General features: G+C 38.9%; 1 protein-coding gene across 1 annotated transcript in view; it reads left to right on the forward strand.

Annotated features, from left to right (window-relative positions):
• The first annotated feature begins 3,069 nt into the window (after positions 1 to 3,069).
• The window catches only part of CENPH (centromere protein H), a 28,624-nt gene continuing 12,578 nt past the window's right edge, over positions 3,070 to 19,115 (forward strand). The window contains exons 1-2 of the mRNA XM_044916954.1: positions 3,070 to 3,305; positions 13,171 to 13,226. Of these exons, the coding sequence (XP_044772889.1) occupies positions 3,172 to 3,305; positions 13,171 to 13,226 (190 nt within the window). The 5' untranslated portion in view covers positions 3,070 to 3,171. The remainder of the gene's footprint in view (positions 3,306 to 13,170; positions 13,227 to 19,115) is intronic.

The raw sequence follows: 19,115 nt of genomic DNA on the forward strand, positions 1-19,115 counted from the left end.
TTTCTAACCAGGCTTGCGTGGAGGTTTTGTTTTTTGGGGGGGTATTTTGAAAGAATCCGTTTTGGTGTTACATTTCTATGACCTTTATTTTGTAGTTTTAGCTTTTACACTATTCTCACCATCTTTTTCTTTTGTTATTTTCTAGTTTAAGTTAAATATTCAATGTATTTTGCTGATAAAAGCATTTATACATTTTCTTTGAGATAGCTTGTTTCTGAAGCCCTCCTTTTTATCTATTTCTGGTCATTATAATTTCTTTTGTGGTTCTTCGTGATCTGGAGATTATTTAACTGCTAATTTTCTAAGTAGTCGGTTTATTTAATTTTTAATTTTTTTTAAATTTTATTTATTTATTTGACAGAGAGAGACACAGCGAAAGAGGGAACACAAGCAGGGGGAGTGGGAAAGGGAGAAGCAGGCTTCCCGCCGAGCAGGGAGCCCGATGCGGGGCTTGATCCCAGGACTCTGGGATCATGACCTGAGCTGAAGGCAGACGCTTAACGACATAGCCACCCAGGCGCCCCTAAGTAGTCGGTTTCTTTTAAAGTTTTTTGTCGAACATCTTCGTGTTGGTGATTTTTTAATTTTGTTGGAAATGGGGGTCTTTAAAAAGCCTTTTTGAAACTTAATGTTTTCTCTGTAGATAAGTATTTGAATGACTTCTGTAAATATTCCAAAGATATAAAAAAGATTTTTTTTCCTGTTAGGGGACAAAGTTCTAGGTACTTTTGTAGGCAAATATTAAATTACAGGTATAAAGAAAGAAAAGTATGTATGTTGGGAGCATATCTATATGTGTGTGCATCTATTTTTCTTTTTCAGAGTCATTTCAAAGTAAATTTTAGATTTCAATATGTCACCTTAAAATATTTCATCATGCATCTAATAATTCAGTTTCCTAAATAACCATAATCTTTATCACATTAAGACAATTAACAACTCCATATGTAATATGCAGTGCATATTCAGATTTCCTCCATTGTTTCAAAGATGTTTTACAAGCTTTTTTCCAAAACAGGTTCCAATCAAAATTTGTTTCCCATATACAATAGTTGTCCTGCTTTTTGTTTTTCAAGGCATGGACATGAATTGTCCAGTCTGTTTGCCTTATAGAATGTCCGTCATTCTAGATTTTTTTTTTTAAAGATTTTATTTATTTATTTGATAGAGGGAGACACAATGAAAGAGGGAACACAAGCAGAGGGAGAGGGAGAAGCAGGCTTCCCGCAGAGCAGGGAGCTGGATGTGGGGCTCGATCCCAGGACCCTGGGATCACGACCTGAGCCGAAGGCAGATGCTTAATGACTGAGCCACCCAGGCACCCCATCATTCTAGATTTCTTGTCTGATTGGTTCTTCATAGTTAAGTTCAGGTTATGCATTCTAGCAAGAATATAGGTGATTTGTACAAGTTATGCATCATTTTGGAGTCACATATTAGTTGTTAAGCTACTGATGATACTGAGTTTGATCATCTGGTTAAGATGGTAACCACCTAATACAGCTTTGCTGTAAAGGTGCTGTAATCTTTAGTTTTATTATCCATTAATGATAATGGTAGTCACATGATGGTAGTTAGCTAATTGTATTATCCCTTCTATATTATCGGACATTCTCTAAAGAATAGCTCCACACCCACATATTCCCTTTTTGTTTTACTCTGGATTTTTAAAAATCAGTTATAATCCATTACCCCCAGTGGTTCTCAAAGTGTCATCCCAATCCAGCATCATGAATATCACCTCGGCATTTGTTAGAAATGAAAATCAGAATAAAAACTTGGGAGAGGCACCTGCCAATTTAAATGCCAGTAAAATTAACATACAGTGTTATATTAATTTCAGGTGCACAACATAGCCATTCAACAGTTCTCTACATTACTCTGTGCTCATCACATTAAAGTCTGCTCTTAAGCCTCTCATTTCATTCACTCATCCTCCTACCCACCTAGCAGTCGGTTTTAACTAGTCCTCCCCATGATTCTGATTCCTGCTGAGAGGAATTACTGCATTGTCTTTGTCCCAAATTTGGCCTGGGACACCAGAGAGGCAACTGCTTAAAAGTATGCGATTGATGTGAGATATTGGAAGACATCCAGGGTAAACCTAAAAAACAGTAACATTGCCCTTCTTGTGTAAAATAAAAAGTGAAAGGAAACCATGCTTTTCCAGGAGTTTGAGGGTAGGAGTGGCGAATCTACGGTCTTACTTACATCCTTTTGAATCGAAATTATACCGGGAGTTGTTACTTTGATAATGAAGAGGAAGAAGGGAGAGCGCGCACTGTATGACCAAGTGTAACACAGGGGAAACTAGTTACTTAAGGGGAATGCTCGGCTTTCTTGTTCAGAGGTGTGAGTTCCTGTGCTTTTGCTACAAAGCTAGAGCGACAGCCCTTAATGAAAAACTACAATCAGGGATTTATCCGTCCTGCATTTTCTCCATTACCCGATCATCGCCCAGCTGAAAAGCTTAACTGCAACCTAGTAAGTCGACAAGCTAACACGTCGGGCACAGAACTGTTAACAGAGTGCGAATCTTACTGATAGTGAAATTTCACGCTGCAAGTCTGGAGTTCAAGTACATGCACTGCCTCGTAGGGGCTTTAGGTATCCCTGAACTTCGTCAAACGAGGGGTGTCTGGACGTTAAGAACTCAGATCGAAAGTCTACTTAAACAAAACAACCCTCCATTGTTTCCCTTTCTTGGCCTGCCCGGGTACACCCATTTTCCAAGGCTGTGAAGGTTAACGGAGTGCCAAGATGGGTCCAAAAACCGCTGTCCCGAAGATCCGCTGTCCCAGCGCCAAGGATGATTGACCATATGTGTCGGGGTTTTCCCTTCCAGTCTTCCAGGCGGTTCCCGGGAGCCGGGGTGTGTCCCAAACAGCTGTAACCCAACCCCTAAGCCAGCACTCGACAAAGCTGATGCCTAAAGTTTCACTTTTTCTTACTAGTGGTCTTATACTAGTCGCCAGGATAAGAGTGAAAGGAGTAACCACGGCAACCAGAGAACGGGACGGAAGGGGTGGGACCGTAGGGCGGAAGGGGCGGGACGGAGTGCGGCGGTTCCCCGGACCTTTCCGGGCGTCAATTTAGTGGCGGGAAAATCGGGTCCTGAGGCTGCATCTTTCCGCCCCAGACAATTCCTCTTTGCACCGGAGGAATTGGAGAATGGAGAAGCAACCCAGAGAGCAAGCGGTCACCGAGCCCGCGGACTCCGGAGCGGGAGGCGAGGAAGGCGGGTCACCACAGGTCGCCGGCGCCCGGACGGCGCGTCCCGAGGACCGCTTGACCCTGCTGCTCAGGTTGTTCCCTCTGGCCGGCTCGGCCGGATCCAAACGGCCGCCGTGGCCCAGAGCCCCGCCCTTTGTTCTCAGGGTCCCGAAGACTTCGAATTCTGACTTGGTCGCTTAATAGCTGCGTCACTGCATCAATCAGTTGAGCTCCTTAAGCCCCTTCATCTTCGAAAAAGAGGACGGTTACATCTTCTTAATAGAGTTGCAGTGGGGGTTAATTGTGATGGTCAGAGGCATGCGGTTAGCACAGTGCCCCGGGCCCTTTGGAGCTGTAATTTCCCCTCCTTTTCTCATCTACTCAAGCCCTGCGGCCCCGATATTCAAACGGGTTGTGAGGTGCATCGAAGGCCTTAGCTACATAAAAAAACGTCCTGCCTCTTTATTTTATGGTTACGACCCTTTTCAATCCAGAAGCTTTATTTGTTATATTTCCTACGAAGAGGGTTATATTTATACTTTTCTACTAAGCCTTGTGTGGCTTTTGGTGTGGCCCCTCAAGCTAAGAATAGTTTTGTTTTTTTTTTTTTGTTCAAGCTAAGAATAGTTTTTATGTCTTTAATTGGTTGGGACAAAAAAATTCCTGGAGGGTTATTTAGTAACACGTGAAAATTATATGAAATTCAAATTTCAGTGCCCGTAAGGAAAGGCTTATTGAAACACAACTTTCCTGCTACAGGGTCTGTGTTGAGTAGCTACAGTAGAGACCGTATGAATCACAAAGCCTAAAATACTTGTTTGGTCTTGTACAGGGGGGAAAAAAACTATTCTAAATCATAGTAAGGGGATTTTTTTTCTCCCTCCCCTGTATTTTAGCTTCACCACTACTTTGAAAGGTCTTGGCTAATAAGTCTCACAGTCTCACTTTAAAAATTCCCTCCTACCTATAACATAAAATTCTGAAATAATAAAGATACGGGATCACCTTTTTAATCTCAGCTAAAAGAGAACTGTTCTTACAGTGTGGTGTGTTTTTTTATTTTTTATTTATTTATTTGACGGAGAGAGAGAAAGAAAGCACACAAGCAAGGGGAGTGGCAGGCAGAGGGAGAAGCAGACTACCCACTGAGTAGGGAGCCGGATGTAGGGCTCAATCCCAGGATGCTGGGATCATGACCTGAGCCACCCAGGCGTCCCTTACAGTGTGTTTTAAAATGCTAGCCTAACTTCTTAATCTGTAAGAAATTCTTTTCATTTGGAATTTCAAACATAAGGAACTTAAACCATGGAGGTTTAAAAATCCTTCTAATGTCACTTAGCTACTTATATTGGTCTCAAAATCACAGAGCAGTTTCAGAATTATGAAACTACCATGTAAATGTCCAACATCTTGTAAGTTAGCATTTTACCCATAGCTTTTCTACTTATTTTATATATGATTTTCAATTAAGTACAATGTTAGGACAACCAAGAAACTATATGAATTATCTATCCAAGAGTTAGTATATTTGTTATTTTTCTGTGTCTCCTAGGAATGTTACAAACTGTTTTTAAACTCGTTAAAATGTTTGCGGTTTTCACCATTTTGATGGATTTCTTCTTTGTGTAGCCCATATTTCTTGAGTGTGGCATATAATAAATTTAAAAATCAGAATTTTAACTTTTCCCAATAGTTGCTGTTTTCCCACTGGAGTCCATTTTGCATCTTTCTCTGAGGCCCCCCTTTTTTAAAGATATTTTTATTTTATTTTATGTTTGTTTTTTTTTTAAGATTTTATTTATTTGACAGAGAGAGACACAGTGAGAGAGGGAACACAAGCAGGGGGAGTGGGAGAGGGAGAAGCAGGCTTCCCTCGGAGCAAGGAGCCCGATGTGGGGGCTCAATCCCAGGACCCTGAGATCATGACCCGAGCGGAAGGCAGATGCTTAACGACTGAGCCACCCAGGCGCCCCAAGAGATTTTTATTTTTAAGCAATTTCTACCCCCAGTGTGAGGCTCCAACTCACAACCTGAACTGAGCCAGCCAAGCACCCCATAAGATTTGGGCATAGTTGACACAATGTTACAGTAGTTTCAGGTGTACAACTTACTGACTTGAAAAGTTTAGGGGTGCATGGGTGGCTCAGTCGGTTAAGCATCTTCCTTCAGCTCAGGTCATGATTCCAGGGTCCTGGGATCGAGTCCTGCTTCGGGCTCCTTGCTCAGCAGGGAATCTGCTTCTCCCTCTGCCTGCTGCTCCCCTTGCTTGTGCTCACTGTCTGTCAAACAAATAAATAAAATCTTAAAAAAAAAAAGGAAAAGTTTATATATTATGCTATGTTCCCCACAAGTACAGCTTACCATCTCTCTCATTACATCACTATTACAGTATCACTAACTGTATTCCTTATGCTCTGCTTTTTATTCCGGTGACTTAGTCGTTCCATAACTGGAAGCCTGTACCTCCCTCTCGCCTTCACCGGTTTTGCCCAAACCCCCTCTCTGACAACCATCAGTTTGTTCTCTGTATTTATAGTTTTGATTATGCTTTTTGTTTATTCATTTTTTTTAGATTCCATTTATGTGTGAAATCATGGTATTTGTCTCTCAGTCTGATTTATTTCACTTAACATAATACCTTCTAGGTCCATTGTGTTGTCTCAAATGGCACAGTCTCATATTTTATGGTTGTGTAATATTCCATAGTGTATATGCCACATTTTCCTTATCCATTCATCTACTGATGGATATTTAGGTTGCATGTCTTGGTTATTGTAAGTAATGCTGTGGTAAACAGGGATACATACATCTTTCGACTTAGCATTTTTGCGTTCCCTGGGTAAATATCAAATAGTGAAATTATTGGATCATATGGTATTTCTACTTCTGATTTTCTGAGGAATCTCCATACTGTTTTCCACAGTGGCTGTACTAATTTACATTCCCACCAACAGTGCAAGAGGGTTCCCTTTTTCTCCACATCCTTGCCAGCACTTGTGTTTTTGTCTTTTTTATTTTAGCCATTCTGACAGATGTGAGTGATATCTCATTGTGGTTATGATTTGCATTTCCCTGATCATTGGTCATGTTGAGCTGCATCTTTTCATGTGTCTGTTGGCCATCTGTATGTCTTCTTTTTTATTTTTTATTTATTTATTTTTAAGATTTTATTTATTTATTTGACAGAGAGAGACAGCGAGAGAGGGAACACAAGCAGGGGGAGTGGGAGAGGGAGAAGCAGGCTTCCCACAGAGCAGGGAGCCCGATGTGGGGATTGATCCCAGGACCCTGGGATCATGACCTGAGCTGAAGGCAGACGTTTAATGACTGAGCCACCCAGGCGCCCCATCTGTATGTCTTCTTTGGGAAAATGTCTATTCAGGTCACCTGCCCATTTCTTAATCAGACTGTTTTTTCTTTTGGTGTTGAGTTGTTTAAGTTCTTTATATATTTTTGATATTAACGCCTTATAAAATAAATGATTTGCAGATATCTTCTCCCATTCAGTAGGTTGTCTTTTCATTTTGTTGATGGTTTCCTTTGCTATGCAAAAACTTTTTATTTTGATGTAGTCCCAATAGTTTATTTTTGCTTTTGTTTTCCTTGCCTCAGGAGACATATCTAGAAAAATTTTGCTATGGCCAATGTCAGAGAAATTACTGCCTATCTTCTCTTCTAGAATTTTTATGGTTTCGTCTCCTGTTTAGGTCTTTAATCCATTTTGAGTTTAGTTTTATGTATGTTGTTAGAAAGTAGTCCAATTTCATTCTTCTACATGTGGCTGTTCAGTTTTTCCCAGCACCATTTATTGAAAAGACTGTCTCTTCCTCATTGTATATTCTTGCTTCCTTTATCATAGATTAATTGACCATATAAATGTGTGTTTATTTCTGGGGTCTCTATTCTGTTCCATTAATCCATTTGTCTGTTTTTGTGCCAGTACCATACTGTTTTGATCTCTACAACTTTGTAGTATATCTTGAAATATGGAATTGTGATAGTTGCAGGTTCATCCTTCATTCTCAGGATTGCTGTGGCTATTTGGGATCTTCTGTGGTTCCATGAAAGTTTTCTTTTATTTTAAAATTTTATTTATTTGAGAGAGAGAGAGGGAGCGTGAGAGAGTACAAGTGGGGAGGGAAGAGGGAGACAGGGAGCGGGAGAAGCCGACTCCCCGCTGAGCACAGAGCCCGAAGCAGGGCTCCATCCCAGGACTCTGGGATCATGACCTGAGCCGAAGGCAGATGCTTAACTAACTGAGCCACCCAGGCACCGCCCCCCCATACAAATATTAGTATTGATTGTTGTAGTTTAGTGAAAAATGATGTTGGTATTTTGGTAGGGATTGCTTTGAAACCATAAATTGCTTTGGGTAATACGGACATTTTGGCAATATTCTTTTAATCCATGAACATGCAATATCTTTCCATTTGTTAGTGTCATCTTCAGTTTCTTTCATCAGTATTTTATAGTTTTCAGAGTACAGGTTTTTCACCTCTTTGGTCAAGTTTATTCCTAGGTATTTTATTGTTTTTGGTGCAATTACAAATGGTGTTGTTTTAAAATTTCTCTGTGACTTTGTTGTTAGTATATAGAAATGCTACTGATTTCTGTGTTTTCTGTATACTGCCACTTTACTGAATTCATTTATTCTAGTATGTTTTTTGGTTGAGTCTTCAGGATTTTCTGCATATAGTATCATGCTGTCTGCGAATAGTGACAATTTAACTTCCCTACCAAAATGGATGCCTCTTTTTTCTTTTTCTTGTCTGATTGCTGTGGAGAGGACTTTCAGTACTATGTTGAATAAAAGTGGTGAGGGTGGGGGTGCCTGGGTGGCTCAGTTGGTTAAGCATTCAACCTTTGGTTTGGGCTCAGGTCATGATCTCAGGGTCATGAGATTGAGTCTTGCGTCAGCTCCACACTGGGTCCAGAATCTGCTTGAGATTCTCTCTCCCTCTCCATCTGCCGCTCCAGCTCATTCCTGTTCTCTCTCTCTCTCAAATTAATTAATTAATTTTTAAAAAGGTGGTGAGAATGGACATCCTTGTCTTGTTACTGACCTTAGAGGGAAAGCTCTCAGTTTTTCACCATTGAGTGTAATGTTAGCTGTGGATTTTTTGTAGAAGGCCTTTATTATGTTGAGGTATATTCTCTCTAACCCCATTTTGTTGAGAGTTTTTATTGTGAATGAATGTTGAATCTTTTTAAATGCTTTTTTTGCTTCTATTGAGATGATCATATGATTTTTGTCTTTTGTTTTGTAGATGTGGTATATGACGTTGATTGATTCACAAATATTGAATTACCCTTGCATCCCTAGAATAAATCCCATCTGATCATGGTGAATGATTTTTTTAATGTGTTATATACAGTTTGCTAATATTTTGTTGAGGATTTTTGCATCTCTATTCACCAGGGATATATTGGCCTGTAATTTTCTTTTTTTATTGTGTCTTTGTCTGGTTTTGGTATCTGGGTAGTGCTGGCCTCGTAGAATGTATTTGGAAGTTTTCCTCTCTCTTCTGTTTTTTTTTTTTTTTTGACTACTTTGAGAATATGTATTAACTCTTCTTTAAATGTCTGATAGAATTCATCTGTGAATCCATCTGGTCCTGGAACTTTTGGTGGTTTTTTTTTTTAAGATTTATTTATTTATTTGAGAAAGAGAGAGAGCATGAGTGGGAGGAGCAGAGGGAGAGAGGATCTCAAGCTGACTCCACGGTGAGAGCAGAGCCTGACATGGGGCTTGATCTCACAACCCTGAGATCAGGACTGGAGCTGGAACCAAGAGTTGGACACTTAACCAACTCACAACCCAGGCATCCCTTTTTGGTAGTTTTTTGATTACCAATTCAATTTTCTTATTGTAATTGGTCTATTAAGACTTTTTTATTTCTTCCTGGTTCAGTTTTGTAAGATTGTGTGTTTTGAGGAATTAGCTATTTCTGTTAGGTTGTCCAGTTTGTTGGTATATAATTTTTCATAGTATGCTCTTATAATCCTTTGTATTTCTTGATGTCAGTTGTTACTTCTCTTGATTCTGATTTTATTTATTTGGGTCCTTTCTCTTTTTTTCTTGATGAGTCTGGCTAAGGGTTTATCAATTTTGTTTATCTTTTCAAAGAACCAGTTCTTGGTTTCACTGATATTTTTTCCTTTTTTTTCTTTTTTCAGTCTGTATGTCATTTATTTCTGCTTTGATCTGTATTACATCCTTTCTTCTATTCACCTTGGATTTTGTTATTCTTTTTGTAGTTCCTTTTAGGTGTAAGTTTAGATTGTTTGATTTTTTTCTTGCTTCTTCAGGTAGGTCTGTATTGCTCTATACTTCCCTCTTAGAACTGCTTTTGCTGTATTCCAAAGATTTTGGACCATTGTGTTTTCATTTGTCCCCATGTATTTTTTTATTCCTTTTATTTTTAATTTTAATGTATTTTTTAAAGATTTTATTTATTTATTTATCTGAGAGAGAGAGCACAAGCAGAGGGAGAAGCAGACTCCCTGCTGAGCAGGGAGCCCAGTGCGGGTCTTGATCCTGGGACTCAGGGATCATGACCTAAGCTGAAGGCAGACACTTAGCCGACTGAGCCACCCAGGCGCCCCGTTTTTTCATTTCTTCTTTGATTGCTTCATTGACCCATTGGCTGTTTAGTATCATGTTGTTTAATGTCTATGTGTTTGTATTTTTTCCAGTTTTTTTTTCTTAAAAAAAAATTTTTTTAAGATTTTATTTATTTATTTAATTGACAGAGAGAGAGAGAGACAGTGAGAGAGGGAACACAAGCAGGAGAAGTGGGAGAGGGAGAAGCAGGCTTCCTGCCAAGAGGGGAGCCCAATGCGGGGCTTGATCCCAGGATGCTGGGATCATGACCTGAGCCGAAGGTAGTCGCTTAACCAAGTGAGCCACCCAAGCACCCCTCCAGTTTTTTTTTTTCTTGTGATTTGTTTCTAGTTTCATACCATTGTAGTTAAAAAAAAAAAAAAATTCATATGATTTGACTCTTCTTAAATTTATTGAGACTTGTTTTATGACCTAATATGTGATCTATTATGGAGTATGTTACCCATGCACTTGAAAAAGAATGTTTATTCTCTTGTTTTTGGATGGAATGTTCTGTGTATGTTGTTATGTCCATCTAGTCCAATGTGTCTTTCAAAGACGTTTCCTTATTGATTTTCTGTCAGGATGATCTATCCACTGATGTAAGTGTATTGTTAAAGTCCCCCTACTATTATTATATTAGCATCAGTTTCTCTCATTTTGTCTGTTAACAGTGGCTTTATGTATTTAGATGCTCCAGTGTTGGGTGCATAGATAATTACAATTGTTATATTCTCTTGTTGGATTGATTACTTTCTCATTATGTAATGCCTTTCTTTGTCTCTTGTTATAGTCTTTATTTTAAAGTCTCTTTTGTCTGATATAAGTATTGCTACCTAGGCTTCTTTTTTTGGTGGGGGGGGGCCTTCCATTTTCATGGTGAATGTTTTTCCATCCCTTCACTTTCAGTCTGTATGTGTCTTTATATCTGAGGTGAGTCTATTGTAGGCAGCATATAGATGGGTCTTGTTTTTTTATCCATTCTGTTATTCTGTGTCTTTTGATAGGAGTATTTAGGCCATTTACATTTAAAGTAATTATTCATAAGTGTGTACCTAGTGCCATTTTTAAAATTTATTTTCTGGTTGTGTTACTTAGTTCTTCTATGAAACACCTTTCTTGCTCTCTTTCTTTTTCTCTTGCTCTCTTTCTTTGTGACCGGTGAATATAGTGTTTTGTTTGGCTTCTTTCTATTTTTTATGTATCTCCCATAGGTTTTCGGTTTGTGGTTACCATGAGGTTCATATATAATATCCAAATGAGTAACAGTCCATATTACCTTTCTGGTCATCTAAGTTCAAACACTTTCTAAAAAAAGCAAAGCAAAAACAGTAAAAGAAAAAATCTTTTCCCCCTTCTCTTCCCTTTTTACTGACTTCTCCACAGTTTACTTTTATAACACTGGTTTAGCGGTATTAACTTCTTTATCTTTTATTTGTCTAGGAAACTCTCTCCTCAAATATGAATACCTTGCAGGTACTTGGTTATAGTTTTTCCTTTCAGCACTTTGAATATATAATGCCACTCCTTTCTGGCCTGCAAAGTTTTTTGTTTTTTGTTTTTTCTTATGAGTAAAGCAACAGAAGTTTATTAAGCAAGGATACAAAAAAAGCTCACAGGAGAGGGGTCCCAATAGGGTTGCCCTGACCTGCAAAGTTTCTGCTGAAAAATCAGCTGATAGCTTCATGTTTTCCCTTGTAGGTACTTTTTGTTTTTCTCTTGCTGCTTTTAAAATCTGTCTTTATTTTTATTTTTAACCTTTGACATTTTAATTATTGTGTGCCATGGTCTGGAGCTCCTTGGGTTCATCTGGTTTGGAACTCTCTGTGCTTCTTGGACTTGGAGATCTATTTCCTTCCCTAGGTTAGGAAAATTTTCACTTATTTCTTCACATAACTTTTCTACACCTTTCTCTTCTTCTTCTTCTAGAATCCCAGTAATGTAAATGTTTGCTTGATATTGTCCAAAAGATTTCTTAATCTATTTACATTTTTGGAACTTTTTTTCTCTTTGTGCTCTTCTGCTTGTATGCTTTCCATTACCCTCTCTTCTAGATCACTGATATATCCTTCTGATCCTTTAATCTGCTGTTGATTTCCTACAGTATGTTTTTTTTTTCAGTTATTGTGTTCTTCAGCTCTGATTGGTTTCTTTTAATATCTTCTGTCTTGTTATTGAAGGTATCACTGAATTTGTCCACTCTTTTCTTCAGCCCAGTGAGTATCTTTATGACCATTACTTTATTTTTTGTGTTTTTAAAGATTTTATTTATTTATTTAATTTATTTGAGAGAGGTAGTGACAGAGATAGCGAGAGATCACAGTCGGGGAGGAGAGGGAGAAGCAGGCTCCTGCTGAGCAGGGAGCCTGACGTGGGGCTTGATCCCAGGACCCTGGCATCATGACCTGAGCCGAAGGAAGACGCTTAACTAACTGAGCCACCCAGGTGCCATTTTGACCATTACTTTAAATTCTTTTTCAGGCTTATTGTTTATTTCTGTTTCATTTAGTTCTTTTTCTGAGGGTTTTTTTTTGGAGCATATTCCTCTGTCTCCCCTTTTTTTTTTTTTTTTTAAAGATTTTATTTATTTATTCATGAGAGACAGAGAGGCAGAGGGAGAAGCAGGCTCCCAAGGAGCTGGGAGCCCGATGCGGGACTCGATCCCAGGACCCCAGGATCATGACCTGAGCCGAAGGCAGACGCTTAACCATCTGAGCCACCCAGGCACCCTCTGTCTCCCCATTTTGCTTGAGTTTTTGTGTTTGTTTCTATAGAAAGGTAAAGAGCTACTTCTCCTAAACTTGAAGGGGTGATCTTGTGTATGGTGTCCTCTGTGCAGACTGTGTGTGGTTGGTGACTTTAGCTGGCTGACTGGAGCTGTGGCTGTATATGCTAGTTACTCTTTTAAACTGTGGCATGTCTCCATCTCTCTTCCTGTTCTCTTTTTGTCTATCTTTGGTTATTCAGTAGCTGTTCAGTCAGCCCTTAGTTTTTCAGGAGGAATTGTTCAATTAATAGATGTAATTTGGTGTGTTCCATGGAGGAGGACATAGTTTTTTCTACAACCCCATCTTCAACTAGAACTCTCTTTACACCCACTTTAAATAAATCAGGCCAAACTAGAAGACTTATTGCCGAGTTTACTTACATTCATTTTATTGCATAAACTTCTGAAAAAGGTGAGTTGGTAATGAGTCAAACCTCTATAAATATATGACTTTCTGGGGCACCTGGCTGGCTCAGTCAGCAGAGCATGCAACTCTTGATCTTGGGGTTTTGAGTTTGAGCCCCATGTTGGTGGTAGAGTTTACTTAATTTATAAAAAAGACTTTCTCTTTTCTTTATGCTTTCAGGCTGAGAGCACAGACAAAACAACAACTCTTGGAATATAAATCAGTAGTTGATGCAAGTAAGTATTTTCATTTTCAAATAAGATTTTGTGAGCTTGGTGATGAATAGTATTCTAGAGAAAAGAAAATCAACTTCACAAAAAGTTATTTATTTAGGGAATGGGAGTGTCAGCATAATGTGGTACTGTACTATAGAAGAAGGCAAAAAACACAATTGCCCTGTCCCTCAGGAACTTGTTAGGAATTCAGGAAACAGATTAACAAAACTAAATAATAATGCAAGAAGTTAAGTTCTGTTGATCAGAGAATTGGGAAATTTCTGTGGGAAGGAATCATAGAACTTGATCATGAACAACTTGAAGATTAAATTAGTGGATCAGATGATTGTTAAGCAAGTAATCTAAGATCTATACTCTGAGAAACAGTGGAAGATAGGAATGAGAGGCAGAAGGGAGATCAGCTGAAAGATATGAATGATAATTTCAATTTTAAACACTGAAAAAATTTACATTTTTTTAAAAGATTTTATTTTTTTTTGAGCATCACCTGGGTGGCTCAGTTGGTTAAACATCTGCCTTCAGCTCGTGTCATGATCTCAGGGTCCTGGGATCAAGCCCCATGTCAGGCTCCCTTCTCAGCGGGAGTCTGCTTCTCCCTCTCCTCCCCACTCGTGCTTTCTCTCACTATCTCTCTCTGTCTCTCAAATAAATGAATAAATCTTAAAAAAAAAAAAAAGATTTGGGACACCTGGGTAGCTCAGTCGGTTAAGCATCTGCCTTCAGCTTGGGTCATGATCCCAGGGTCCTGGGATTGAGCCCTGAGTCAGGCTCCTGGCTCAGTGGGGATTTTGCCTCTCCCTCTGCCCCTCCCCCAGCTCATGCTCTCTCTCTCGCTCCCTCTTTCTCTCAAATAAATAAATAATCTTAAAAAGATTTTATTTATTAGAGAGAGAGACAGAATCCACAAGCAGGGTGAGGGGTAGGGGCAGAGGGAGAGGGACAAGCAGACTCCCCACTGAGCAAGGAGCCTGATCCAGGGCTCAATCCAGGACCCTGGGATCATAACCTGAGCTGAAGGCAGATGCTTAACGGACTGAGCCACCCAGTCACCCCTGAAAAAATGTAAATTTATCTTTTAAAATCTAGACGTCTTGAGCAAGAGAGTACTAAAATAATAGTTTAGCTCTCCTAAAGTAATAACCATTATTACAACCTAATTTGTAAGCCTTTGGATTACAAAGATAGGTTTTGGTGAGTCTTTCTTTCTCTGTCAAATAGGCTTAAAGAATAATACCAAGTAATACTTTAGGTTGAATCAAGAATTGTGGAAAACCTGAGGGGCCACAGAGGTGACTTAGTCACTTCACCTGAATACATGTTTAACTTAGGAACTTTTCAGACTCTGCTCAGATTCTTTTATAAGGCCATAGATCCAAAGGCAGTTCTAGTATGTTGTCCATCTGATAGTCCAGGCTTTCTAAAGTCTTTTTATGCAAAACAACAAAAAAAAAATAGGACTATGAAATGGGCCCCCTGGCTGCTTTTCTGCTTGGTATAACTAGTAATTTTTTTTTTTTTAAGATTTTGTTTATTTATTCATGAGAGACCGAGAGAGAGGCAGAGGGAGAAGCAGGCTCCCTGCTGAGCAAGGATCCCGATGCGGGACTCGATCCCAGGGCCCTGGAATCAAGCCCCACATCGGGCTCCCTGCTCCACGGGGAGCCTGCTTCTCCCTCTCCCTTTGCCCCTCCTCCTGCTTGTGTTCTCTCTTTCTTTCTCAAATAAATTAAAACTAAAAAAAAAAAAAAAAAAAAATACCGGTAAGTCATTTTCCTTCCCCTGGAGGCATTAATGATCTCCTCATTTCTGAAGCCCATGCTCCTTGTATTAAACTAGTGATGTTTAATAAAGGTAGGATATGGCTAAATTCTTTTGCTGCCATGAGAGCCCATGTAATAAAAAAAGATAATGTATCTTCTTAGAGGACAGGCTGTAGGGGGAAAGCTATTCAGAATTTGGGCCATTGAGAAATTATCTCTGTGTATTCCTGCATTCATTCAAATCATTTTTAAGTATTCAATATGTCCCCACTAGGGACATCTAACTAGGCATGGAGACATAGTGTTGAAGAAGCAGAATTTGCCCTAGTAGAGCTTAAATTCTGTGTAGCAAAACAGGTAAGGAAAGAAACATTGCAAGATAACTATGAAGTATGGTTAAGTGTGATGAAAGAAATAATGGTGTCATAAGGAGGGGCTACTCTAGATACTGTGATCAAAGATGGTGTCTTCGAGAAGATGACATGAGAGTCAAGTCCAAGTGTTAAGAAGTAGTCCAGCTTCTCAATAGAGTCCTTGTTTTCCGTCTATATATAATTTTTCTTTTAAGGGATTATGACTTCTGAACACTTGAGTAGGCTTAATAGTGCACACTGTAGAGTTTCTACAACTAAAGGAGATTACAGCTTTAGGGCAGGAAGTGAGGTTGTAATCTTTGAAAAAGTATTTATCTAAAATTAATTATTTTACCATTAAAAGAATGTGTTACTTTATTGCTTGAAGGATTTTTTTAACAGTAAGTACATCCATTTTCAGCGTATGGTTTGTTGAGTTTTGACAAATATATATATATCAGTGTAACCACCACCACAGTCAAGATAGAATATTTCTGTTATACCTCCCCTGTTCTACTTCACAGTCAGTCCCTATACTTACCCCAGCACCCACCATTATAGATTTGCCTTCTAGAGTTGGGCTGTCCAGTGCTGTAGCCATTAGCCACATGTGGCCTTGTAAAGTTAAATTAATTAAAATTATATTTAAAATTCAGTTCTTTAGTTGCACTAGTTACATATCAAATGCTCAGTAGCCACATGTGTCTAGTGACTACCCTTTTGGACAGCAGAGGTATTAAACATTTCTACCATCACAAATTTCTCTTGGACAGGACTGTTCTACAATGTGATGTAAACAGCATTATATGATATGTATTTATGTGTGTGTATCTGACAACTTTCTTTTAATGGATATTTCATTCATATAACATAAAATTCATTTTAAAATGTGCAGTTAGGTAGGTTTTAGTATATTCACAATATTGTGTAATCATTACCAATATCCAATTCCAGAACATTTTCATCACCCTAAAGAGAAACCCAGTACCTGATAGTAGTCACTCCCAGTATGTATGGCTGCTTTTGCACAGCATAATTTTATGATTCATCCATGTTGTTTGTTTCAGTAAATTTTTCTCTTTTATTGTAGAGTATATTTCATGATGACTCTACCAAATTTTGTTTATCCATTCACCTGTTGATGGCCATTTGAATTGTTTGCAGTTTTTTCCCATTATGAATAAAGCTGCTATGGACATTTGTCATTTCTACCTGTCTTTTTGTAGACACTTCTTTTCATTTCTTTTGGTTAAATACCTAAAAGTGAGATTGTGTGCTCATGTGGTAACCATGTTTAACTTTTTTTTTTTTTTTTTTAAATATCATGCCCAGTGTGGAGCCCAATGCAGGGCTTGAACTCACAACCCTGAGATCAAGACCTGAGTTGAAATCAACAGTCGGATGTCCAACCGACTGAGCCACCCAGGTACCTCTATATGTTTAACATTTTAAGAAACTGCCAGACATCTAAAATGTTTACACCGGGGTGCCTGGGTGGCTCAGTCAGTTAAGCATCTGCTTCGTTCAGGTCATGATCTCGAAATCCTGGGATTGAGCCCCACATCGGGCTCCCTGCTCGGCAGAGAGTCTGCTTCTCCCTTTCCTTCTGCTCCTCCCCCCTGGCTTGTGCGCATTTTCTTTCTCTCTCTCTGTCTCAAATAAATGAATAATCTTTAAAAAAAAAAATGAGAAAAATGATTATACCATTCTGGTACATTCTTCCTAGAAGCATGAGATTTCCATTTACTCAGCATCGTCTTTAAAATTTGATACTGTTGGGGCGCCTGGGTGGCTCAGTTGGTTAAGCGACTGCCTTCGGCTCAGGTCATGATCCTGGAGTCCCGGGATCGAGTCCCGCATCGGGCTCCCTGCTCGGCGGGGAGTCTGCTTCTCCCTCTGACCCTCCCCCCTCTCATGTGCTCTCTCTCATTCTCTCTCTTTCAAATAAATAAAATCTTTAAAATATATATATATAAAATAAAATAAAATTTGATACTGTTGACTGGAGTTTAAAGCCTGTCAGCGGGTGTAGCTTTGCTCCCCCAAACCTCCCCATCGTCTCTGGTCCGTGCTCCCGGCTTGTGGTTTCCCGTGGCCCAAGGTGGGTGAGCTTAGGGCGAGGGCGCTACGCTGTCAGGGACCGGCGGAGCCTTGGTTGTCGCTGCCTGATGTGAAAGGAAAGGCTCCTGCGCCCGTCCCTGTTCCACAGTGTCCTGCGAGTCCGGCACCGGCCAGCTCGAGGCTTTCTTGAACGCCAGTGGAGTGGCCAGCATTGTTCTAGGCCCCCGAGATTCGGCGGTGAACGAAGCAAGTTTCCTCCCCTCCGAAGGAAAAATCCCCTTTCGTCTTGTGTCCCCTTGTAATTGCAGCTCCAGGTTCCTCCTACCGTAGGTAACAGAGGTTCTTCCAAGAATGGGCTGTGTTGGTGGCTGCAACATCCTCACCTCCCATCAACTGTTAAGGCTTTTTTTTTTTAATTAAAAAGCAGAAAAGTAACATAAAAAAATAAAAATAAATAAAATTTGATACTGTCAGTCTTACTAAATTTTAGCCATTGTAATAAGTTTGTAGTGGTATCTCATGTGGTTTTAGTGTACATTTCCCTGATAACTAATGATGTTGAGTATCTTTTCATGTGGTTATTGGCAATTAATATATCTACATTTATGAAGTAGATCTGTAAATCTACTTTTATGAAGTGTTAAAATCTTTGCCTATTTTTTTAATTGGATTGTTATTCTTACTGAATTTGAGTTCTTTTTATAAATGTAGTTATTCTTTTCAGGTATCTATATATAGGTTACAGGTATATATATAGATGTTAAGTATATATCTATAGATATGTAGGTATCTGTGTATTTACTTATATATTCAGCAGGTATTTTCTCCCAGTTTGTTGCTTGCCTTTGTTTTTTGTTTTTTTTTTTTTTAAGATCTTTTTTTTTTTAAGTAATCGTTACATCCAACATGGGGCTCAAAGTCACCACCCTGATAACAAGAGTTGTATGCTCTACTGACAGAGCCAGCCAGGTGCCCAACTTGCCTTTGTTTTTTAACTATCTTTTGAGGAACTGAAGGCATTAATATGAAGAAGTGATTTTTATCAGGTTTTTTTCTTTTGTGGTGTATGCTTTTAAGTCCTAAGAAGTCTGTGACCACTCCAAGGTCACAGAGATTTTCTCCTTTGTTTTGTTCTACAAGGTTTACGGTTTTAGGTTTAACATTCAGTTCTGTGATCCTTTTTGAGTTAATTTTTGTGTATGGTATGAGCTAAAGATCAAGGTTCATTTTTTCCCTCTATGGAAATTTAATTTTTCTAGCACTGTGTGTTCGAAAGACTTTCCTTTCTCCATTGTATATGTGTGGGTCTATTTCTGGGCTTTTTGCTCTGTTCCCTTGAGGTATTTGTCTATGCTTACAATAGTGCCACACTATCTTGATTACTGTAGCTTTATAGTAAATCTTGATATCAACTCTTGTAAGTCTTCCAGTTTTGTTCTTCTTTATCAAAATTGTTTTGACTGTTCTGGGTCCTTTGTGTTTTTATATGCATTTTAAAATCAGCCTGTCAGTTTCTACAGAAAAAAAAAAAGTCTTAGAATTTTGATTGGGATTTGATTGGGATCTATAGATCAATATGGGGGAAATTGTTGTATTAGCCATATTGATTCTTCTAATACCTATAGATGATATATCTTTTCAGTATTTGAACATATTCAGTGTAGAGGTCATATGCATATCTTGTTAAATTTATCCTTAAGTAGTTCATGTTTTTG

This window comes from Neomonachus schauinslandi, chromosome 7, assembly GCF_002201575.2.
Source record: "Neomonachus schauinslandi chromosome 7, ASM220157v2, whole genome shotgun sequence".
Classification (NCBI taxonomy): Eukaryota; Metazoa; Chordata; class Mammalia; order Carnivora; family Phocidae; genus Neomonachus; species Neomonachus schauinslandi.